This window comes from Mustela erminea, chromosome 10, assembly GCF_009829155.1.
Source record: "Mustela erminea isolate mMusErm1 chromosome 10, mMusErm1.Pri, whole genome shotgun sequence".
NCBI classification, from domain to species: domain Eukaryota; kingdom Metazoa; phylum Chordata; class Mammalia; order Carnivora; family Mustelidae; genus Mustela; species Mustela erminea.
In genome coordinates, this window is record NC_045623.1 from 94,330,110 (window position 1) to 94,353,961 (window position 23,852).

General features: G+C 58.8%; 1 protein-coding gene across 1 annotated transcript in view; it reads left to right on the forward strand.

Moving 5' to 3' along the window:
* The window catches only part of RAP1GAP (RAP1 GTPase activating protein), a 49,773-nt gene that overhangs the window by 20,754 nt on the left and 5,167 nt on the right, over positions 1-23,852 (forward strand). The window contains 18 exon segments of the mRNA XM_032302111.1: positions 967-1,060; positions 7,379-7,414; positions 8,406-8,453; positions 9,440-9,478; positions 9,956-10,141; positions 12,257-12,360; positions 12,642-12,720; positions 13,101-13,154; positions 14,244-14,327; positions 14,564-14,664; positions 14,798-14,927; positions 15,983-16,138; positions 16,534-16,605; positions 17,184-17,270; positions 17,710-17,847; positions 19,913-20,044; positions 21,911-21,988; positions 22,947-23,056. Coding sequence (XP_032158002.1) covers positions 967-1,060; positions 7,379-7,414; positions 8,406-8,453; positions 9,440-9,478; positions 9,956-10,141; positions 12,257-12,360; positions 12,642-12,720; positions 13,101-13,154; positions 14,244-14,327; positions 14,564-14,664; positions 14,798-14,927; positions 15,983-16,138; positions 16,534-16,605; positions 17,184-17,270; positions 17,710-17,847; positions 19,913-20,044; positions 21,911-21,988; positions 22,947-23,056 — 1,728 coding nt within the window.

Here is a 23,852-nt window from a genome sequence, read left to right on the forward strand (position 1 = left end):
TGTGGCCGTCCCAATTCTGCCTGACTCAAGCTCCCCGATCCTCAGCGGCCTGAATGACTCACTCTCTCAGGACCAGCCTTGGTAGATGGGACCCAGGCGGGGGTGCAGCCACGTCAGGGTGGCCCCAGGCAGCACGGGGAAGCCAGGCCTGCTTGCCCTGCCCTGGGCTCCCCGGGTCCCAGGAGCCACTGGGCACTTCCTCTCTGTGACCCCCAAGGTGGCCTCCCCAGTAGGCTTTCTAGGGTGACGGAAGCTGACTTCACCCTCACCAGACCTGCTTCCTTTCCTCAGGGAGAGGTGTGGGTGTGCGCAAGGAGGCTGAACTCGGAGTCAGGCCTCACACAGCTGCTGGCTCTGCCCCTGACCAGCTGTGTGACCTCGGCATGCCTCTGGGTCCCATCTATTAAGAGGGAATGCCAGTGTGGTGAGGAGTCTGTGCCCTGAGGCCTGGAAAGAGGGGCTTGACACAGGGCCTGGCACACAGTAGGCCCAGTGGGTGTCTACAGTTGTTATTGTCATTGAGAACAGCAATAGCCCAAATGTTCTCTCCATCCTAAGGCTGTGTCTCCTCGAAGGCCCAGGGAGGGGTCTATAAAGGTTGAACACCCTGCTTAGGATGGAGGTCAGAGGACTCAGCCCTGTACAACAGCCCTCACTGCCCCTGCCTCAGTCTACCCATCTTCAGAATGGGCTGTGGAGGTCCTCTTGGCTGGAGTATGTGTGTGGGGGGAGGGGCTAACATAGAACTTGGGGAGAGACCCTGTCCAGATTCCTGATCTCTGGGGAAGGAGAGCCTGTTTGGCCACCCTGCTCCAGAAGCCTCTCCTCCCCCTCTTCCTGGGGAAACCAGGACCCCCCCTCCTTGTGAAATCTGTCCCCCAACTCTGAGAGCAACTCTTCCTCCCAGAGTCCACCCATCTCCCAGCTTGGGGCTCTCCCTGACCACAGACTCTTTCTGTCTTCCAGGAGGAGTGATGGGCAGAACCAGCGCTTCCCTCAGGCATTAGACCTGCCACGCGCGGACTTGGTTCCCCCCCATCCTGCTTCACTCTACCCCAAGGTGAGTGTCCCCTCCCCACTGCCCCTGCTCTGGAGAGCCCTGGGGCCCAGAGCTCATTAAAAAGGACCACTGGACAGGGGTAAAATGTTCAAGCAGGTGCTGCTTAAGGTTTAGCTCCCCAAGGGGACACCAGTCCTCACCCCGGGTGGGTCATGTGGCTCTGCTGGGGAGGGGGCAGAGCAGCTGGGAATAGACCAGCTGACCACCTTCATTATCAACATCACCATCGGCCTCCTCATCTGCAGACTGGGTATGATGACAGCACCAGCACCGGGCACGGAGCTGTTGTGAGGATTAAAGGAAAGAGTACCAATGCAACAGTCCATGCATGATATCCAGCATGGGGCAGGAGCTCTACAAATGAGATCATCAGAATCAAACGTTTGTCCGGCACTTGATTCGTGCCAGATTTTGTACTGGGTGCTTCGGAACCAGAAATCAGTCTGACACAGACCCTGCCCTCACAGAGCCAGAGTCCTGATGAGAGATGAGTAACTGAACAACCTAGCAGAACACCAGCAGCAACCACTAGAATTTACTGAGACTTACTGTGTGCCAGCTGGGTGCTTAACACTTTGCGGGCACTATTCCATTCCATCCTCCAACTCTCAGTACTATGTGATAGCTACTGTTATTAGTCCCATTTCGCAGATGAGAAAATCAAGACTCGGAGACGTTAAGCTCCCTGCTTAAAGACACACAGGTTAGGATATGATGGGGTGTGACCCCATATCATAGGATACCACGCTGTGTGACCAGAGGACGTGGTACAGGTCATCAGCCTCACTTCTGCAGTACACTTTTTGGTTTTTAAAGCATGTCCACAGACATCATGCCTCTGGGTCACTTCATCAGACCTTGGGGTAGGCATTCTCCAGATGAGGAACCAGATGCTCAGAGAGGTTTTCCCATGGTCACACAGCCAGGAAATAGCAAACACAGGGCTGGCCAACGGCAGTGTACCTCTCCTGCTCCACAAAGGCAGATGGCCAAGGACCTTAATCCTTGGGGGGGGGGACCACCACCTCCAATGGTGTCACAAGTGGGTGTCCTAGGGCAGCGTGAGGGACTCCTGAGATCTTCGCCTGCTCCCTGTGTCTGGGCAAAAGCCCAAGATGGGGCTATGTGGATCCTGGGGCTTGGCAGGAAGGGAGCAACTTGAGGGAACCTGGGTTCATGAAGCCCCCAGTCCCTCTTCCTCTAAGCATACAGGAGAAGGCCTTGGTTCTCACCAAGGGCTATGTGCCCTTGGACCATAGCTTCCCTGGGCCTGGGCCTCAGTCTTCCCTTCCCTATGATATGGAGTCACACCCCATCATATCCTAACCTGTGTGTCTTTAAGCAGGGAACTTAACTTCTCTGAGCCTTGATTTTCTCATCTGCAAAATGGGACTAATAACAGTAGCTATCACATAGTACTTAGAGTTGGAGGACAGAATGGAATAGTGCCCACAAAGCGTTAATCAGTGTAGGAAAAACCCATCACTCTGAGTCCCACCTGCTCACACAGCCTAGGGTTGCCTTTTGCGGATTAGCTCTGGGCCACCTCCCCTTGGGCTTCCTGGCCTCTGCCCAATCAGACAGAAGCCTCTGTTTTTGCCAATGCTGCTCAGACGGTGGGCTTCAAACTGTCCTGACAGCCCACCCCTACTCCAGAAGGAAGCCCCAGGCTGCGGATCACCCTCCTTTGATTGGGAGGGAAACCAGAGTACAGAGAGACTGAGTGATCCCCCTGGATGTCCAGTAAACCCGTGGTGGGGCTGAGGGGACTCAGGCTTATGATACATTCTCCATGCCCCTCCTGTAGCATCCCTAAGTCTGGGCACATTTATCACGTGGATGCAGCCAATCTGAGGGACAAGTCACCTCCCTGTGCCAGTGGGCAAGTCCCTGCTCCCCTCTGGGTGTCAGTTTCCTCTTCTGTAAGACAGAGGTGACAATTCTTTCTCTAGCCACCTTGCGAGCTTCCAGCTGGGTGATGACTACGGAACTAACTTTGGAAAGCAGAAACCAGGAAGCTTGGCAATGTTACATTCCCAGGGTAGGATGGAACTCCCAGAAGGGACATTGCCCTCTCACTGGAAAAACCATATTTGTACAGACACTGAGCTCTTTAGGGCCCTCCCACTCTACCCCCCCCATAGGGATTTCTCCACTCAGGAATTCAGGAATCTGCACATGTGTACATCCCAGTCTACCCATGCCGTCCATGGACACGTTCACACATCTGCAAAGGTATTCAGAGACGTGCAAGTGAACACAGGCCTGTGTATACAGACACCCATGTACAGACACGAATACAGACATCCAGGATGTCCACGCACACGCAGCCACATCTGGTCCCCGAGTCACACACATACAGCTGCTTGCACATGGGTATACACTCTCTACTCTGCCTGTCACGCAGACGTCTCCAGTGATGCGAGAAGGTCTCACCTCCTCCCACTGTGGGAATGGATGTTTTTTCTGGCTGCATTTCGATGGGTGCCCGGAAGCGCTCAGGCCTGGAAGCGCCTGCGTAAATCAATATTTGCTGCTGTTAATTATTAAAAACAAAACTACGCCGTGTCTGGAACACACATCTCCAGAGTTCCCGCCGACTCCCTGGGCTCCGATCTGACCCAGGGCCAGGTCTGGAGGAAAGGAAGTTCCGGTGCCTTCCTTCCAGAAGCCCTTAGCCTTGGAGACGAGGGTTGTGGGCAGTGGCTGGCGGCTCCTCCAGGGAACTGAAGAGAGGCTGTGCACTGAGCTGGTGGGCAGCCTTGCCCCTGCAGGCTCCAAAGCAGCTGGTGTTGACTTGGCCGCAGCTCAGGAAGCAAGTGCTGCTTTCCCAGTACCTGTCCGGGGAAGGGGTTCTGAGGAGATGGCCCTGCCCCTGCTGTAGAGGGACAGACCCAAAGCAGGGTCAGCTGGAAGGGCCTGCAGAGGTGGGAAAACAGAGGGCCTTATAGTTTACAGATGGGAAAACGGAAGCCTGCGGAGGTGGCTGGGACTCACTCAAGTCCACTCAGCAAGTTGTAGCAAGGCCCGTGCTAGAACCCTCATGTCCTGAAGTCCTTGGCAGTCCCTGTTGCCTCCCTCCTCCAGGATCAGGGCAGTTAGCATCGGGTGTGGGCATAGGATCTGAGGAAGGGAGGGAACAGGCCAGTCACCGGCAGGCATTAGGGGAGATGAGGAAGGGGAGAGCAGCTCCAGGCCTTGCCCTGGGGAACAGGGAACCGTTTCTGTCTTTTCCTGCCTGTGTGAACCTGAGCATGATATTTCACCTCTTAAATCAGTTTTCTATTCCGTAAAATGGGGCTGACACTCGTACGTCCTGGATTGTGGGGAGAGGTCATCCTTGCTAACTACAACCTCAAGTAGATGCTCAAGGAGAGCCCTCTGTCTGCGAGGTAACCCTCTCCTCTTCCAGCCCAGCTTCACAGCCTGTCTCAAGAATCCCTGAGGCGGGGTAGCCAGAGTCCGGGAAGATAGAGAAGGCGAGGTAGGGGCGCGCCGAGTACAGCCTGGGGGCTCGGGGGCGGGGCGGGGGGGGGTGCTCTAAGCGCCGAAAGCGTATAGCACGCAGGCGCAGTGTCCGGGGACCGCGGGCCGGGGCGGGCCGCGCCGCGCGGAGGGCGTGGCCAGTGATGTCCCCGCCCCGGAATTCCGAAGCCACGCCCCCGCGCCGCCCGTACCTGGCGCCCCGCCCCCTCCGGGCCCGGCTGCCGGGGGAGCCCAGCTCAGGCAGTTTGCCGCCGGGAGCCCGGAGCCGACAGCGCGGAGCTCGGCGCTGCGGGGCCCGGGCCGGGGGGCGCACGGGCGGGAGCCGGCCGGGCCAGCTGAAACGCAGCCGGGGCGGGGGCCCGGCCGGGCCAGGCTCGGGATGGCGCAGCCGCGGCCCCTGGCGCCCCCCGGCCGTCCGCGGAGGGGCTCGCTGCCGGCTGGGTCCGGCTGGCAGGTGAGGACCGGGACGAGGGCGGCCTGGCCGAGGGGATCTTCTGGAGCCGGCTCAGCCCGACTTCCTCGAAGCTGGGGAGACTCTGCCCCAGCCAGGGCGGTGTGCGAGGCTCCGTCATGGAGGGTGTGTTAGCTTCTGCGCTGACACCCGGGCACGGCGGCCACAGGGCGCAGCCCTGCCCCGGGGTCCTGGGCCTTGGGCTCTTTCTCGAGCCGCCCCCGGATCGGAGTGCCCGTGGTGCCACGGTGACTCCAGGCTACCGCGGCGCTGTGTGTGCGTGCGTGAGTTGGCGTGTCTGTCAGCCTTGGGACCACTTCACCGACCCCTACCCCCTTTAGGAGGGGTCTGAATGTCCCAGTGTAACTTTGCGGGGTGCTCTGAGCCACTTCGATCAAGGTCTGCCATGTGGCTGGCGTCTGCTGGCCAGTGAAGCTGTAACTGTGGGTGTCACTTGTTGCTGTGTGTGCTCCCTGGATGACAGTCCCATGTGTCAGTGTTTATGTGGCTGTGACTCCGCGTGCATTGTTCCTGGCCATTGTTCCCTCGGGTCACTCTGAGTGGGGCGCTCTGGGGGCCAGTGATGCACCCACATCACTGCCAGGACCGTGCGGGGCCGAGATTGTGGGGCCCGAGCACAGATGCCCCTGTTGCTGTTGGGCAGGATGTTGAGTTAACCGGTGTGTTTGTCTGCCTGAACTGCAGGTGTGGCGGTGTGGCTGCCTGGGGAATTGTCCCTTCCAGGCTCAGAGTGTTGGGTGTGGCTCTAGGTGACTGTGGGTTGGTGTCTCCCATGGTCTCTCGTCGGGCATTTACAGGGTGGGCTCTGCGTCTGGGGACAGGCCCCCAAGTGTGCACATGGAGTGTTTGCGTCTCGTCATCCTCACGCAGTGTGTGCACGTGTGATAGGTGGTGTGTGCCCCAGCGGGCATGAGGGGGAGTGTGTGAGTGTCAGACCTTCTGACCTGTGCCCCCATCCTTGCTGGTGAACCACTTGCACAGTGGCTATTCACTGTTTTCCCCCTCAAAACTCACTTAATGTGGAATCAAGTCTGTCCTGTTACCAGGGTGCGTGACTCTGTGAGGAACAGTGAGCTTGTGCGCAGGACTGGAGCTCCGTGGCTCAGTGTCCATGAACACAGCTGCCGATGTCTGCGAGTGCATGCTATTGTGTCTCTCGGCACACAGATATGAGAGTGGTTTTGTGGGGTTGTGTAGCTTCGTGTTCCATTACTGATGTGCACCTCTACACAGGGGTGGGTTGGCATCTGTGTGTTCAGCTTTGCAGGAGGTGGACCTGTGTGTGAGTGGGTGTGCTATTGTGTCATTTAGGACATTGCCATGTGTTACTTGTGTGTTAGCCTATGGCTCTGAGGCTCCAAATGGGTGTGCACAGACCCTCTGGGTTTGTGGATGGTGGTGCTGATTTATGTGTGTTTGCTTTCTTTGGTATAGTGAGAGTGTGTTTAAATATTGGTGTACAAGGCTGTGTGTGTTCAAGCAAGAGAGAGAGAGAGTGAGAGTATGTGTTTCCTGGTGCACAAGTCTACAGCACACGCGTGTGAGCTCAGGCGGTGCCCCCACCAGGCAGCAGGAGCCAAATGAGTTGAGGCCTTGGAAGTGCTGGGGGAGGGGCACTATCATGGAGACCCTGGGGCTTCCCAGGCCCAGCCCCCAGCCCAGCCAATGGGCAAGGATGCCGCCTTCCAGGAAGGCTCGTAGGGAGTTGGCGCTGGAGAGCCCAGAGCTGCCAAGCACGGCTGGCAGAGGCCCCGATTAACCCTGTGTGGCCCTGGCTGGTCTTCGGAGAGGCCGGCTGCAGTGGGAGAGGCGAGGGGGATGCATGTGGACTCACACACAGCTGTTGAGCTGATGGGACATCCCAGCACTGTCTCCCCCAACAGCACCCCCCTCCCCGCATAATGCTTGTAGGGGGGTGAGGGTGGGGCCTTCTTCCAGGAGGGGTGGGTGGAGCCACAGACCCTCCTGAGAATTCCGCTGTCTCCTCTCTGGGGCTGGGACCTGGGATACTTGGCCCATCCTGGCACTGCCAGACATGCAGTGACATGGGACACCTGTCTGTCCCCGAGGGTCACGTCCACCGTGTCTGAGGCAGCAGCCTCCTTACTCTGGGAAGGGGACTGAGTGGGGTGGGCTGCCTGGGAAGGGGCCTGGGCCCTGGGCTGGCTTCACGAAGCAGTTGGTCGAGCTCTGCTGGTCATCTGCCCAGAGCTCCCTTCTGCACTGCCCTTTCCACTCCCTCTTGGTGCTCAGACAGGCCCACGGGGCTTGGTTAGAGTTGTGGAGACTCCTTGGGGACTTAGTGGGGTCCTCTGGGCCGACCCTGAGGACTGACCTGCCCTCCTCCCTCTCTGTTGCAGAACACAGAGCTGTTTGAGATGATTGAGAAGATGCAGGTGAGGTTGGCTCTGTTGCCCATTTGGGGGAGCCACAGAAGGAGCTGGGCTGGGTAGGGGCCCTTGCTATATGTCCAGCCCTATTCCTCTCTGAGGATGGGCCAGGAGCCCCCAGTAGACTGTTCTGCAAGAAGGTGGTAGCAGGGCATTGTCCTGAGCCCTCTTTCTGGGGTCCGAGTAGAGGATGGAGGCTGGGAGTGCTAATGCCCTGTTTGACCCATGTGCCCAGACCCCACTGTGTCTCCCCTGCTCCCATCCCCGTGTAGGTCCCCAGCAGGGCTGGGATCAGTGGCTCATCCCAACTCCCCACCCCCACCCCTATATACACCCCCCAACCCCCGACACACATTCACACACATTTCCCATCTACTAAGAGGCATCCCAAGCTCCACAGACCCCTGTGTAGGATGGCAGGAGGAACAGGTGCCAGGGCACAGGGCAACCCAAGGCTGTGCCACAGGCAGAGGGATGTGCCCCACCCCCTCTGCCTGACCCCTGTCCGCCTTGCACTCCTACCCTGGTCTTCCAGGCCTCTGTCCGGTGCATGGGTGCGTGCTGGGAGGTGGGCAGGGGCATGGGGCAACTTGAACAAAGCTCAGGAGCTTTCCCTCCAATGTCAGTTCACCCGTCCTCCAAACCATCTCCTCTGCCCCTTCCTGTTTCTCTGCCTCTCTCACTTTTTCCGTCTCCACCTGTCCCCTCCTTTCTCTCTTTCCCTCTGTCCCTTTCCTCTCTCTCCTAAAACCCACATCTTTGTAGAGTGGCCTCCCTCCCACACTCACACACTAGCACGTGCAGGCCCCCACCTACTTCCAGTCCCAGCGGCACACATTCCCGCACAGAACCCCCGGCACCCTGCCCCGGGAGTACCCGACCCCCGGCCATGGGCAGGCTTTCCCTCTCATAGGACGTCAGCCTCCAGCCCGTGAGGTGCAGCACTGGCCACAGGCATGGGAGGGGTAGAACGGGCTCTGTTACCTTCTCTCTGCAGGGAAGCAGGATGGACGAACAGCGATGCTCCTTCCCGCCACCCCTCAAAGTAGGTTGGAACCGTGGCCCCACCCCAATTTTCCGCGGCTTTCTGCCCGTGCTGTCTGCTTCCTGAGCAGCCTCTCCGAAGGGCTTGGGACCTGGAAGGGATGGGGAGACTCCCTCCCCCGTGTGATCAGCCAGTTGCAGGAAAACTCAAACCCAGGACCCAGGTGGCTTCTGCCTGGGAAGGCTGATGGGAGGGTAGGGTAGGAGGTGTGGGGGGGGTAACCTAGTTGCCAGGCCCCCCCCACCCCTTCCTCCCCAGCCTACTGTGAGAAGACAGACAGGAGGCGGGGGCTGGAAGGAGATGGGAGGAGGCTCTTGTTTAGACTTAGAATTTTCTTGTGGGGGAGGGGGTGGGGGGGGTCGCACCTCCCCTGCAGGTAGGCATATGGTTCTGTGGTTGATCGGGACCTCAACAATCCAGAAGACTGGCAGCTGGGCCTGGGGGGTGGGGGCGAGGTGGGCCCAGGGCTTCAAGGTGAGGGTTGAAGGGGAAGTTCATGGGCATATGCCTGACACTTTGTCCAGAGCAGGGGTTCTCCAAGTGGGGTCCTCAAACCAGGGCATCCCCATTACCTGGGAGCTTGTTAGAATGTAAATTCTTTTAAAAAAAAAAGTAAATTTTGGTGCCCCACCCAGACCCTGGGAAACTGGGGGGGTGGGGCATGGCAGTGTGTTTAAGGAGCCCTCGAGGCCATACCGATGCACCGAGAACCACTGGTCCCAAGGTTTCTTCCGGGGAGGCAGTGAGCCTTTTTCCCAAGGCAGAAGGAGACCCAGAGGATGCCGCCAGCACCAGTGAGCTGAGTTTGCCTCAGCCTCTGCCTCCAGGGGTCACCCCAAGGCAAGCCCTGGGGAGATGCCTCGGCCCTATCCACACTCCCAGCCCCGATGGCTGGCTGAACGATGGAGCATTCTGGGGAGACTGGAGGTGAGTCAAGGGTAAAGACCCCACCACAGCTGGGTCTCTGCCCTGTTTGTGTTTTGTAGACGGAGGAGGACTACATTCCCTACCCGAGCGTCCACGAGGTAACTGGCTCGCCCCTCTGAGCCCATCCCTTCTTGGGGCCCAGAGGTGCCCACGAAGGAAGTCTGGATTCTCAGGTCCTCTTCCCTGCCAAGAGCCTGATCACAGGCCTTGCTGTGGGCACCAGAGCCTCAGCTTACTGACCCAAGTGTTTAGAACTCCTATGAACCCTGAGACCTCTAATCCAGATCTTCCAGCCTCTTGGCCAAGGTCATGCTCCCAGCCCTACCTTCCCCCAAGTCCTCATCCCTGGAGACTGGAACCCCATGCGCCCTGGGTCTGTGCCTGTAGTAGGAGGAGAGGGGCTGGAGCACGTCTGCTGGAGGGGGTGGACGCAAGCCCTGGGGCCCACGTAAGCTCTGGCTCGTTCCCTGGCACTCCTGAGCCATGGCAAAAGGGGCCCAGTCTGAGTTTGGGGGGGTGTCCTGGGGCCCTGGTAGGGTGCAACATGGGTGGTTTTTACCCGAGTCCCCTTTCAGGTCCTAGGGCGAGAAGGACCTTTCCCCCTCATCCTGTTGCCCCAGTTCGGGGGCTACTGGATCGAAGGCACCAACCACGAAATCACCAGCATCCCGGAGACGGAGCCGCTACAGTCACCCACGACCAAGGTGAAGCTCGAGTGTAACCCCACAGCCCGCATCTACCGGAAGCACTTTCTTGGCAAGGTGGGTAGCCCACCGGTGATGGGGGCCGGCCCTGGGAGGCAGCCAAACCCACGAGCTGGGGCTGGGTGTTAGTCCCCGAGTCCCGGGTCTTAAAACATTTGTGGTGGATTCACACATTCATTCAACAAACATGCATTGCAAAAGGCGGTATGGTGCCATATTAGCAGCAGAGGCGGCACCATGGCGTGACCCTGGCTCTGTCACTTGCTACATGACACATTGGGCAAGTCACTTACCAACCCCCCCTCCCCCATGCCTCTGTCTCCTTGTCCATAAAAACTGAGATGGTGGTGACACCCACCTCATGGGGCTGCTGTAAAGCCTTAATGACAGCAGTGTTTGCAAGGTGTTTAAAATGGTGTCAGGCAAAAAATGAGGCCTCAGTCAATGTTGTTGGCAAGTAATGAGCACCAGCTGTATGCCCAGCCCTGTTCAGGGCACCAGGTATGCAGCAGCAAGGGGAACAGACCCAGGCCCCACCCTCAGATCAGGCCTGGAGGAACAGTGCCATGGACCCATGCAAACCCCTGTCCCATCTCCACCTCCAGAGCAGGGGTCCTGCCCGGTGACAGCTTGTCAGAGTCCGCGGGTGAGACTCTGGGGGCTGGAGGGGAGGTCACACGCTGGGATCATGTGTGTCTGGCTCCATGCCAGATGCTGTTCTCTGTGCCCGTTTGCAGCCCAGGTGGTGGGGAGAGATGTGGGCTCTGGGGTCTCAATGCCTGTGTGTGCATCTGGGCTCTTCCATTTCTTGACGGTGTGACCTTAGGTCAGTTACTTAACCTCCCTGAGCCTGTTTCCTCATCCATAAGAACGTGGCTCGTAGAAGCATGTGTAAAGCTCACTCACGCTGGGCACAGAGTGAGTACTTAAATCAGTGTTCGCTGTTACTACAGCTTCCTAATTACTCTGTGAGATCAGGATCATCCCAGTTTTTACAGAAGAGGAAAACTGAGGCTCATAGAGGTCAAGCGTCTTGGTCAAAGTCACATAATTACCAAGCTAGGAACTGGACTTAGCTCCGGCTGACGTTCCATTAAAGGGCGCTGAGAGGGCTCATGCTTCCAGCTCAAGGGACTTGAAGACCTCAGTGTGGCCCTTTGCCAAGTGCCTGCCGCTCCATCTGCGGTTGGTGCCAAGCATTTGGGGGTTTCTATCACTCCATCACTCTGTGCCCGCCAGGGCTCAGGGGGACTCTCAGCTGCAGGTCAACCCAGATTGTCCCCGAGCTGCGGGTTTGTGGGGGCACATCCCCTTCCCCTTTCTCCACCTGTTCTCTGAGCACAGGTGTTCCCGTTTCAACAGGACTTAACTTCAGAATGACTCCTCTGGCCAGGAGCCAGAACCACTCCCAGGGCCAGGGCCAGCAGGGGGCGCAGGGCCAGGCTGGGGAGAAATACCTTGGCGTTCTGGGCCTGCCATTGACCTCAGGACTTCCCCGTCCGGAGGTGCCAGCCCTGGGCTCCCCTCTGGGGGTACCATTCCTGTCACAGCTCCCCCTCAGTCCCGCTGTGGTTTTTCTTCCCAACCCTGTGGCTCCTCCAGGTGAGGAAGGAGGGTGGGAACCTGCCGGGTCAGCCGCCCAGTGTGTTTATGAGATGTTTCACTTCCTGTTTCTCACGGGCCCTGCCTTCAGGGACCACAGAGCCACAAGCTGAGCAATCAGTCAGAAGACTTTTATAAAGCACCTACTGTGTGCCCAGTCTGAGAAGAGCAGGGGCTGGGAGATAGGTATGCAGGTACAAATGTAGTTCTGACTTGGATGAGGACCCAGCCAGCCAAAGTAACTACAAACGTTCAGTGAACACCTACACTCTGCAAGGCTGTTTATCTCTTCAGTCCCTGCGCCGTCCTATAAGGCAGTTGGCCTCCCATTTTACAGAGTGGGAAACTGAGGCACAGAGAGGCGAGGTGACCTTCTTAGGCTGCCCAGCTGGCAAGTGGCAGAGCGGGGATTTGAAGGCAGGTCTATCTGATACCGAGTCTGCCATCACCCATGACACCTGCTGCTTGGTGAAGGACCCTCATCTGGGAGTGAGCTGGCTTTCTGGCCTGGTTTCTGGAAGCCTCAAGCTCAGCTCTACCCTCTCTCCCGGCCCCTGCCTCCCACCACAGGAGCATTTCAATTACTACTCACTGGACACTGCCCTGGGCCACCTTGTCTTCTCGCTGAAGTATGATGTCATTGGGGACCAGGAGCATCTCCGGCTACTGCTCAGGTGAGGGTGGGCCAAGGGGACCCGGCGACAGCAGTTAGAGCTGAGGCCTTACAGCCTAGAAGCCCATCTCATTGTACCCACTCTTCTCATCAAGGACCAGTGAGGCCAGGGAGTTGCCCGAGTTTGCTCTGCAAACTAGCCCCCGAGCCAGGCCAGACCCCATCATCACCTCCGGTCCTCCCTCTCCCTGGGATATATCCCCTCCCGGCTGACTGTGCAGAGGGGCTCCTCCATCTCTCTCTCTGCTGCCTCGCCCCTCAGTGTGGGCTCTCTCCTCCCAGGACCAAGTGCCGGACACACCATGACGTCATCCCCATCTCCTGCCTCACTGAGTTCCCCAATGTGGTCCAGATGGCAAAGGTGAGGCCTGTTTGGGCACCCCAAGGGGGCACACGGCCAGGTGCAGCTTTGCCAGTGCACACTGTCCTCTTGAGCCCCAGGTCTCAGCCCTGCCTGCTGCAGCCCTGCCTCCGAGGTCCCACCTGTGTCCCATGATGCTGGCATGTGGCTCTGTGGTTTGGGCTCCTGTCCCCGGCCCGTGTGCTTTTCAGTCACTTTAGAGCACGTTCGGATACAGGGACCCCGGTTCTCTTCGCCCCATCCTGAGCAGCAATGAGCCCCCAGTCTGGCTGCAGACTCGGCTGCTCCCTCTCTGTTCGGCTGCTGTCCTTCCCAGATGGTGGCCCGGGAGGCCCAGAGGCCCAGAGCCCCTCCCCCCAGGCCCTCCCTTCTCCCTGCAGCTGGTGTGTGAAGATGTGAACGTGGACCGGTTTTACCCTGTGCTCTACCCTAAGGTACGGCTGTATCTGGGCCCCGCTCACTGGGCTGGGTGGCTAACTAGGGAACTGAGCACTTATGGGGCACCTGTTGTATGCAGGGTAGTCCTCCCCATGTTCTCTCATTGAATCCACACAACTGTGCAAAGTCTGCTTTTGCAGGACAGAAGCAGAGGCCCAGAGTGGCCCAGTGCCTTATCTGGCGATGCCCAGTGGAGGAAGGGGGCCTGCCTTTAACCTTAGTGTTGTCCGCCCTGGAGGCAAGCCTCACATCCTGGAGCTCTCAATGCTATTTGGGGCCCCTCCCAAGGGCAGTCACTGCTCCTGAGCCAGGGGATTCCGATGGCCTTGCCTTTTGACCCAAGGGGACACGGGGAGAGGGAATAACACAGGCGTCTTCACAAATGCTGCCCCACCAAAAGCGGCTCTGCTCCCCGCTCTGGCGCTGGCTTTGAGGCCCTGTGGCCACGTGGGGTAAAGATTGGGCTTGTCTATAGTGAGACAGGGGTGCTTCCTGGAAGAGGTGACCCTGAAAGACATGTCAGCCCTCGTGGCTCTGAGTTCTGGAACGGGATGAGGACCCTGAGGGGTGCTGTGGTCCAGGAAAGTTCCCCCAAAGGAAGGGGCCTCAGAAATCAAATGTTACCTCTCAGGTACAAAAGAGGCAACGGAGACCCAAGGTGAGGGGAACGTCTCAAGGCTCCATCCACAGCAAGCTGGTGGGACTAGTCTCATTCTAGAACGAGGCTGTGGGTTTACAAAGGAGCCAAGGACAAAGTTGGGTATTACAGAGTGGACTCGGGTGGAGGCCTGTGGGCAAGACTCCAGAGCAGTGAGCTTAAGCTTTGGTCGTGAGTTCCAGTCCTAGCTCTGCCACTTGCAAGCAGCTTACCTTAGGGAAATCACAAGTTCCTTAACCTCTCCGAACCTTGGTTTCTTTGTCTGTGAAATGGGGGCAGCAGCAGTGTCTCCCTCATGGGCTGGTCATGAAGGTTCAGTGAGAGGACCCGGGGAGAGGACCCAGCCCCGCGCTCGGCATGGAGTCAGAGCGGGACGTGGGGGCAGGTTGGAGAAGCAGCCATCTCACCCCCGGTCCTCTCCCCGCAGGCTTCCCGGCTCATCGTCACCTTTGACGAACATGTTATCAGCAATAACTTCAAGTTTGGAGTCATTTATCAGAAGCTTGGGCAGGTGCGCTCACCTCCTCCTCCAGGCTTCCCCACCCTGCTGACCATGGACCTGGGGCTTCAGACCTTTGCCAGCGAGGCCGCCTGCCCAGGGACTGTGCTTTCCAGGAGCTCGGGGCAGTGGGGGGAGGGGACACGGAGGTCCTCCTCCCAGCCTGCTCTAGGTGCGAGTTGGGAGCTGGGGGCAGCAGCAACTCAGGAGTGCGAGCTGGGTGACCTCTGCCCTCCCCGTGTCCCCAGACCTCTGAGGAAGAGCTCTTCAGCACCAATGAGGAAAGCCCCGCCTTCGTGGAGTTTCTCGAATTTCTGGGCCAGAAGGTCAAACTGCAGGACTTTAAAGGGTGAGCATTAGGTGGGAAGAGCATTGCTTATATGGGACCCATGCCCTGGCGCAGGGAGGGAGCCCCTGTCCTGGCCCGATGGAGGCCTGGCTGGGACTGGAGACTGAGCCGTGGCCTGGGGGGCCTGGGGCAGGTTCCGAGGAGGCCTGGACGTGACCCACGGGCAGACGGGGACCGAGTCTGTGTACTGCAACTTCCGCAACAAGGAGATCATGTTTCACGTGTCCACCAAGCTGCCCTACACAGAAGGGGACGCCCAGCAGGTAGCCTGGGCACCCACCCACCTGCTTCCCACCTGTCCCCCCGTCCCCCCATCCACCTGTCTGTTCAGTGTTCACCACACCAGGCTCAGGGGCCTTGGGGTATAGACATGGAAACAATCCCTTCCCCCGACTTGTGGGCCCTCGTGAGGGCAAGGTGACACATTGCTGTAGTGTTGGGAAAGCCTGTTTCCACATCCACGCCGTGCGGATGATAATGGCACTGACCTCACAGGTGAGCGTTCAGGAGGGACTGCATACCACGCGGCTAGAACAGTATCTGGTACATGACAAGAGCTCAATAAATGGGAGTTAGTGTTTTTACAGGCAAGGAGAGGCATTGTGGGGTCACATGGGGTTACTTAAACTTGGCAGAGGTAGGAATCAAGAAAAGCTTTTAAGATAAAATGATCTCTAGGCCACAGAGGAGCTGGGAGAAGGAGGGGGAATATTCCAGGTGGAGAAAATGGCTTCCAGAGGTCTGGAGGCGAGGAAGTGCAGGGCGCAGTCTGGGAGCTGAACTCTGAAATTTGTCACCTGTCCCAAGCTCCCTGCAGGGTGGTCCACTTGACCCGATGCCGCCACCCCAGGGAGATAAAAGGGTAGTGTGAGAAAAATGGAAGTATTTCTGCTTAGTATCTTTCAAGTTTCTTCTGAGAGGATCCTGTGTTCATCTCAGCACCAGGAGTGTATACTCTGAGTGGAACCTGTTTGCTTATGAGGGGTTGTGTTTGGGGTACTGAGACAGAAGGAGGGCTGCGAGGTAGAGCCCGGGGCCCAGGAGCCCTGGGTTGGGGTCCTCTCACTCATGGCGGGGCCTCGCGAGCCCCTTCTCTGTCAGTCTCCGTTTCCTCATCAGTCACAGGACTCCAAGCAAACTCAAATAATTTGAAGCCAAGTTCCTCCTGATATTTTTTGGGGAGAGAAGCGAATCCTCAGACATACCCTCTGCCTACCCCAAACCCTCCGGCCGACCTGCGGGCACCCTCCCCACCCTCCCCTGCGTCCGGCGAGCCCCTCTCTAGCCAGGTGGTCAAGGCCTGTGGCCCTGTGCTCAGTTGCAGCGCAAGCGGCACATCGGGAACGACATTGTCGCTGTCGTCTTCCAGGACGAGAACACACCCTTTGTGCCTGACATGATTGCATCCAACTTTCTACATGCCTATGTGGTGGTACAGGCCGAGGGCGGGGGGCCGGATGGCCCGCTCTACAAGGTGGGTGATGACGCCCATCAGCCGCAGCCCCAGGCCCAGCCCCGCCCGGAGTCACTGAGACGGCCCAGGGGGCTCTGAGTCCCCCTCTTGCTCTGTTGATGAAGGAGTCCCAGCCTGCCCTCTCTGCCCTCCCCCAGGATATCCCCCTCCACGGAGCTGGTTACCTTTCTCCACCCTTTAATCTCCTTGGCCTTCCCTATCCTCGTGACCCCTGAGATCCTCAACCTCTTCTCACCACTCAGATTCAGGACCGAGGATGGAAGAGCTGAAAGCCTGGGGTTCACTGGCCCAATCAGCAGTTACTGAACCTTCCCCAGCAAGGGGCAGGCCCGGGATGAATTAGGGGTCTCTGGCTGGGGTGTGGACTCCACAGCAACTGCTGCTCTCCCTTCCAGGTCTCTGTCACTGCTAGAGACGACGTGCCCTTCTTTGGGCCCCCCCTCCCGGACCCCGCTGTGTTCAGGAAGGTGAGGGGCAGCCCCCAGGCCCCCTCACGGAGAGAGCAGGACGAGATGGGTGGGGACACCTTCTGCTATAAGTGGTCCTGAAGCCCCACCGTGTGCCAGGCCAGCTGGGCTCCCCTAACCATGTAACTGGGGCCTGGCTTCTCGTTCAAAGTGATCTTCACTTACAAAGCCACAGAACAAAGTGCACCATTGTTTTAGATTTCTCATGGGAGACTCTGTGGCCTTTCCTAATAGCTATTATCTTTTTGGCAATTAACAGTCTTCTTTCTTCTAAAATGTCTGGGAAGGGGGCACACATTTCTCTTACCTGTCAGGCCCTGGCTTCACTTCTCCCCCAGACTGAGGCATAGGAGTGCCAGCCAGCTCCTTACCACTGTGAAGTTTCCTCTCCCGAGGGGTGGGCGACCATGAAGGGCACAGGGGACCCTCAAGGAGCGTCCTTCGGGAGTGAAGAGAACGACCCCAGGGCCCCAGCAAGGCACAGCTCAGGGACTCCAGCCCCTGAGTCACTGGGGTGCAGCCCCTTGCCTCTGTGTTCATCTGAGCACCTTTCTCCTCTCCACACTGGGGGCTCCCAGGGGCCCGAGTTCCAGGAATTTCTGCTGACAAAGCTGATCAATGCTGAATATGCCTGCTACAAGGCAGAGAAGTTTGCCAAACTGGAGGTGAGGATGGGCTGTTGGGTTGAACCCCTCCCCCTAACCTGGGATGTCAGCCCGGCCCCTGGGGAGGGAAGTGCCACCTTCAGACTTTGGCCAGAGGGAGAGCTGTCTGGGGCGGGGGCGGATTTACACGTGAGCAGGGCTAGGGTCAGGGGAGAGGGAGTAGGGAATTTCTAGGAATATGTGAGGAATGTCCCAGGAGGCGCCCGCAGGTGGGCGGCTGGCACAGAGGACACCGTGCGGGAGGGGGAAAACTGGGGTTCGGGACGGGAGGAGCCCTGGGGGCTGCCGGAGCTGCGGAGGGGCCCAGGGGGAAGACAGCGTAGGCTCCCAGAACCCAGGCTCACCCCCTACTCACTCGGAGAAGGCGGACGGGATTCTAATTGTGGAACGAAAGGCGGATCACTGCGCTCTCTCCTGACGGCCCCCACCTGGCCCACAGGAGCGGACACGCGCCGCCCTCCTGGAGACGCTCTATGAGGAACTGCACATCCACAGCCAGTCCATGATGGGCCTGGGCGGTGACGAGGACAAGATGGAGAACGGTGGCGGCGGAGGCGGCTTCTTCGAGTCTTTTAAGGTGAAGAGCCAGGGTCTACCTGGAGCGGAGGGGCGGGGGCGTGTCCAGGGTGGAGTCAGGGGCGGGGTTACAGGCGAGGCGTGGGGGTGTGGCCGGAGGCGGGCTCGCAGTGGGGTGGAGGCGAGGGGGTGGGGTCAGGGGCGGGGTTAATAAACAGGCGTGAGATGAGTTGGGAGCTAGGTGGCACGTACCTGGGTGGTGTCTGGATAATGGCGAGCTGGGGGGGGGGGCGGGGGGGCTAGGTTTTAGGGTGGGGCTCTAACTTGGGAGGAGTTAATGATTGGAGGCAGAGCCTAGACTTGGGGGTGGAGTCTACTTGGGAGTTCTGCGAAGGTGGAGCCTTCTGGGTGGCAACCAACCAGGTGCCTCTGGTGGTGGCCGCCAGGTCAGCAAGCAGAAAAGGGAGGAGGAGGTGTCTGTTCTCAGAGGGAAAGTCTGAGGTGCAGTCTGTGACCTGAGTGGCCATAGGAGAGGGACGTGGCCTGTGACCTGGCTGTCTCTGGTTTGGTGAAGTCCTGGGTTTATTCCCAGTTCTGCCACTCACCAGCTTGAGCATCCTCTGAGCCTCAGTTTCTTTCTTTTGTTTTATTAAGTTTTATTTAAATAATCTCTACACTCGGGGCACCTGGGTGGCTCAGTGGGTTAAAGCCTCTGCCTTCGGCTCAGGTCATGATCCCAGAGTCCTGGGATCGAGCCCCGCATCGGGCTCTCTGCTCAGCAGGGAGCCTGCTTCCCCCTCCCTCTCTCTCTGCCTGCCTCTCTGCCTACTTGTGATCTCTGTCTGTCAGATAAAGAAAATCTTTAAAAATAATAATAATAATCTCTACACTCAATATGGGGCTCAAACTTATGGCCCCGTGATCAAAAGTTGCATGGTCTTCCCATTGAGCCATTTCTTTATCTACTGGGTAGGGCGGTGGCAGTTTACCTCCTACAACTGTTGAAAATTATTTGTGAAGGAGTTATGTTTGTGCGATATAAGTTCAAAAGCAAAATGCAAAACCCTGCCCGTCTCCCTCAGCAGTTGCTGTCCAAAGTAAGAGGTAGAAGAGGGGGGAGCTCCTCTTTCCCCCTCAGGTTCTGGACTCCCCCTGCAGCTGCAGGTGCCCAGGCGGTGGCTTCCTTGCCATTTCTCCTTCATTCACGGGAGGGAAACTGCCCACCCTCAGGGGCACCTGGAGGTGCGTCACCTCAGGTGAGGTGTGCCTCACCCTCAGCCCAGGGCAGGCAGCAAAGCTGGAGATGTTGGTTTGCAATGGGTTTGCATAAGGGGATTGGTCCAGCTGCCCCGGCCTGCCCTGGACTTGGGCGAGCAGACCGTCTTTGAGAAAGGAGCCAAAAGAGAGCCGTGCCTGTGCCCACTGGAGACAGGGAATTGGGGGGTGGTAAAAATGGCTCTGGGGTGCCTTGAGGGGGATGGGGCTCGGTGGCCCCACATCTCTGGTGGGTGCTGGACAGTAGACCTGGATTAAGTCAAAGAATTTCTCAGAGGCAGCAGAACCCACAGTTAAGGTTGTGTGATTTGGAATATGGGTTCTAGGCTTATCTCGTATATGTAAAATCGGCATGGTGACAGTGCCTACCTCGTAGGGCGGATTGACTGAGTGAACGTAAAGTGCCTGGCCCCATAGGAAACATTCAGTACAGACTGGCCAAGAAAAGCAAGGAAGGTGAGAGGGAGGAAAGAAAAGAAAGTAGGAAAGAAAGACCTACAGGACCCTAAGAGCAGAAAACTGAGGTTTCTGGAGGGTTCTCTATGCATGCTCTGGTCTTGCCCCAGCAACCTCTGCAATCCTTACAACAGCCATGTGAGAGTCTAGGAGGCTCAGAGAGGTGCGGTGACTGGTCCAACATCACCCAGCAAGCTGGTGGCAGAGCCAAGGCCCGAACTACCCTTAGGCGACATGTGGGCTTGCCCCTCCTATGGCCTCCCAGACAGAGACTTCCTCGAGTTACCTGGAGTGGCACTGGTGGCGAGGGACCAGATGCCTGGGCTCCTAGGTTTCCTGGGGGGAAAGGGGACCTCAAAGTCTGTGCCTCCTCCACTCCCACCCCACCTTCACAGCGGGCCATCCGAAGCCGCAGCCAGTCCATGGATGCCATGGGACTAAGCAACAAGAAGCCCAACACCGTGTCCACCAGCCACAGCGGGAGCTTTGCCCCCAACAACCCCGACCTGGCCAAGGCAGCTGGAATAGTGAGTGCCCTCCCCCGGCAGGCCTCAGCTCTCCCCCGCCTCTGGGGCCTGCCCTGCACCCCCTCCCATTGCCCCGCTGAGTGCCCATCCTGGGTTCTAGACTGAGTCCAGCCACTGCTCCCCATGGGGGGGGTCCAATAGGACAGTGGGGTGCTGAGAGCCTGCAGCCCCCTTCCAGCTCCTCAGCCCATCCCCCCTCCTGGTCCCTTATTCAGGTGACTTTCTGCGGTCTGCTCTGGGGCTACCTCTGTATGACTTTCCTTACTGAGCACGTACTGTCTATCATGTGCTGGGAATGGGGCTGCTTTGTGGGCACCTACTGTCAAGCCTTGGGTTGCTGGGAGCACTACTGTGTGTCAGGACCTGGATTTCTGTGTGAGCGCCTGCCGTGTGCCTGGCCCTGAGATGCTGGTGGGTACTTACTGTGTGTCAGGACTTGGGCTGCTCTGCGAGCTCCTGTTGTGTCAGGACCCGGTTGCTGTGTGGACATGTACTGTGTGAGCTACTACCGTGGGCCTGAGCCTGAGTGTCTGTGAGTACTTACTGTGTGTTCGTTCCTGGGAAGCTGTGTGGGCATCAGTTCTGTAAGTGTCCACTGGATGCCCGTCCCTGGGCTCTTGTGTGAGAACCTACTATGCATCAGGAGACGGGCTTCTGACTCCTGACCGAGCACACGGTCCTTGCTAAGCCCTGGAGACGGGGGAAATTTCGCTGTGTGTCAGGAAGCGAGCTGTGGTGTGAGCGTGTTCTCTGTGAGCCCCTTCTTCTGCGCGCCTGGCCCTGGGCTGCCATGTGAGCACCTACTGTATGTCGGGGCCTCTCTGGTTGTGGCTGCCTCTCATGTCAAGAACTGGCTTCTTTGCGAGCGTCTCTCGAGCGAGCACCTCCTGTGTGATTACTTCCCGTCTGCCATCCTCTGCGGGACTCTGCCGCTAAGACTGGGGGGTGTGCTGGGCACACGGGGTGGATGAGGCCTTCAGCTCTGGGCCCATCTGCTTTCCACCGCCCAGCGTCCGCCCCGGCATGGCACCTGCCACTCTGCTCCTCCCCGTCCTGCCATCTTTCTTCCATCCATCTGTCCGGCTGTCCTTTTGTCTTTCATTGACTGCATGCCGCATGCCAAGCCCTGTGCTCCATGCTGTGAGGCTGTGTCACGTGGCAGGAGGTATCCCCCCCACCCCATCCCGCAGCCACCCCTGTCCCATGGTCTGGCCTGGCCCAGGGTGGGGGGCAAGGCAGGGCCTCTGCTGGCCTGCAGTCACCAAGCCTACTGTCCCAGGAGAAGCAGGCTCACCCTCTCCCTTCCCGCCGAGTGGCCCAGCCTCCTGTGGGTGCTGTCAAGGGGCCCCGGGGCCGGGCCAGGCCAAGAGCACCCACCAGGGCAGTAACCAGACCCATTTCTGTTTTTGTTTTTGTACATCTCTCTCTTCTGCTCTTACTCCTTTTCCTTCTGCGTCTGTATTGTCCCTCTCCCTCCCTACTGCCCCCACCCCCCACCGACACCTGTCTCTTCCCTCCCCCCGCCCCCGCCCACACTGTTCTCTCCCTGCTTTCTCCTTCCCGCCTCCCTGTTCTTCCTGGCTCTGTCTGTCTGCGTTTCTCCCCATGACCCCGTTTGTGCTCCCCAACCTGTGTCTGTCCGCGTCCCTGTCTTTGGGCCCATCTCTCTCCTCCATCCGCTGTCCTACCCCTTCCTGGCCGTGTTGTCTCTGTCAACCCACTGCCTCACTGTCGACTCTGTTTCTCTCTGTCCGTCTGTCCTTCCCCCCTTTCCCTGTCTCGCCTCTCCCGCCCGTTCCATCTCTCTGTGTGTCTCTCTCCACGTCTGTCTGTTTCTCTCTGGCCCTGCCCTCTGCCGCTTGCCAGTCATTGCTTATTCCCGGGAAAAGCGCGAGTAGATTCGGACGCCGGGGCAGTGCCATAGGCATAGGAACCGTGGAAGAGGTTGTCGTCCGCGGGGCCGCCGGCTCTGGAGGCTGCCTGCACGTGCTGTTCTCTGCTCGCTCTCAGGACGGAGGCCATATTGGGGACGTTGCCCCCCACCTTCCCTTGGGCCGGGCCCGGGGCTGTGCAGGGTGGAGTGCCGGCAGCTCGGGCTCGGAGGCCTCATACCTGGGCCCGAGCCTGTGTACCCCTCCCCCCAAGCCCCCACTAGGGGCTTCTGGCCCTGCCCTGGCCCTTGGGACCCTGGCCGAGTCCCTGCCAAGATCTGGTACCCAAAGACCCTATGCCCAGCTGCACGTCCCCCAATATCGCCAGTTCTGCATGGAACGCCATCCCTCTCCTTTGCCCTGCCCCCCCCCCCCCCGCACCATGAACCGGCCTGGGGGTTCCTGCCACTCCATGCCTCCCTGGGGCCCACCTTCCTGCCTCCTCGGAGAAGCTGGGGTCTGCCTCTGGCGCTGGGGCCTAGCGTGCTGAGTAACCACGGGAGGGAGGGTGTCTTTCAACCACAGGGCGAGTATCTCCTCCAGCCAGTTTGGAGGTTCCAAGGTGGGGCGGGGGCTTGTGCTGCAATGTCCACCCTCTCCCCGTGGCCCTGAGCCTCCTCCCGGTCCCAAGACAACGTGGGCCAGGGGCCTGGGAGTCATGCTGAGGTCTCAGCCTCTTCCCATCCCAGCCCAGAGTGGCAGCCCAGCCTCCTCGGGTTCCTGCCCTTCTCCTGGACTGAGATTCCAGGCCCCATGCTGCTGTGTGCTCTTGGGGGGGCCCTGGCCCTCACCAGGCCTGTTTCCCTGTCTGTGAACTTGGAGGGCTATCTCTGGAGGTGGAGATTTCTCTCGTCCTTTCTTGCTCCATTGCCTCTGCTTCAGGGCCTGGGGCAGCAGGGCCCCAGGTGGCATGTGGGGGGCAGTGGCTCTCCCAGGACAGGTGGGCACTGAGTTGGGGCCTTTCCCTGCAGTCACTGATCGTCCCTGGAAAGAGCCCCACAAGGAAGAAGTCGGGCCCGTTCGGCTCACGCCGCAGCAGTGCCATCGGAATCGAAAACATCCAGGAGGTGCAGGAGAAAAGGTGGGTGGGCAGGTCCTCTGTCTCCTCCAGCCCTTCCCCTCCTGTGCGGTGGCAGAGTTAGGCAAGCAGGAGGGAGTGCCAACTCCTCTGCCCCCTGTCCCTCTCTGGGCACAGCTATGCAGGCAAGCACTGTGTGCTAGGTCCTTGGGCCAGCTCGTTATCTACCGTGCGAAGCTGGCTTTGGTCAGCGGGTCTGCTGGCTCCCCAGCGGGTCACACCTTGCATGGCACCAGGGTGCAGGGGCCTGCCCAGGTCACACAGCCAGTGAGAGGTGGAGCTGAGATGGACAGCCTGGCCTGTGGGGGTTGCGGGGCGACACCTGTGTGGGGAGAGTACAGGTGGCATACCTCAGCAGCAGCAGGACAGCCCCTGGGAAGCAGAGGAGAGGTCCTGACTATGAATTCTGCCTCTACCACGTTGGGGCTGGGTGACCCTGGAAAAGTCACTGGACCTCTCTGAGCCTCACCGTCCCAATTTGGAAAAAGAGTCTAAGAACACAACAGAGCATGGGGCGGCTGTAGAGGTGTGGTGTGGGGCATGTGACACAAGACAGGTGGCCCGGGGCTCAGGAGTGGAGGTGGTACAATCCTCATGGCCACAGGAGCCCAGAAGCCTGTGAAGCCTGGGTTCAGATCTTGACTTTGCCATGGAGCTAGCTGTGCATCACGGGGCAGATTCCTTCCCGTCTCTGGTCTCCAGTTGCCTTCCTCATGACAGGGATAAGGAGGGGAGAACTGGAGGAGTGTCCTATCTTCCATAGATGTTCCGGCACACCGGCTCCTTTCCTTGGCCAGGC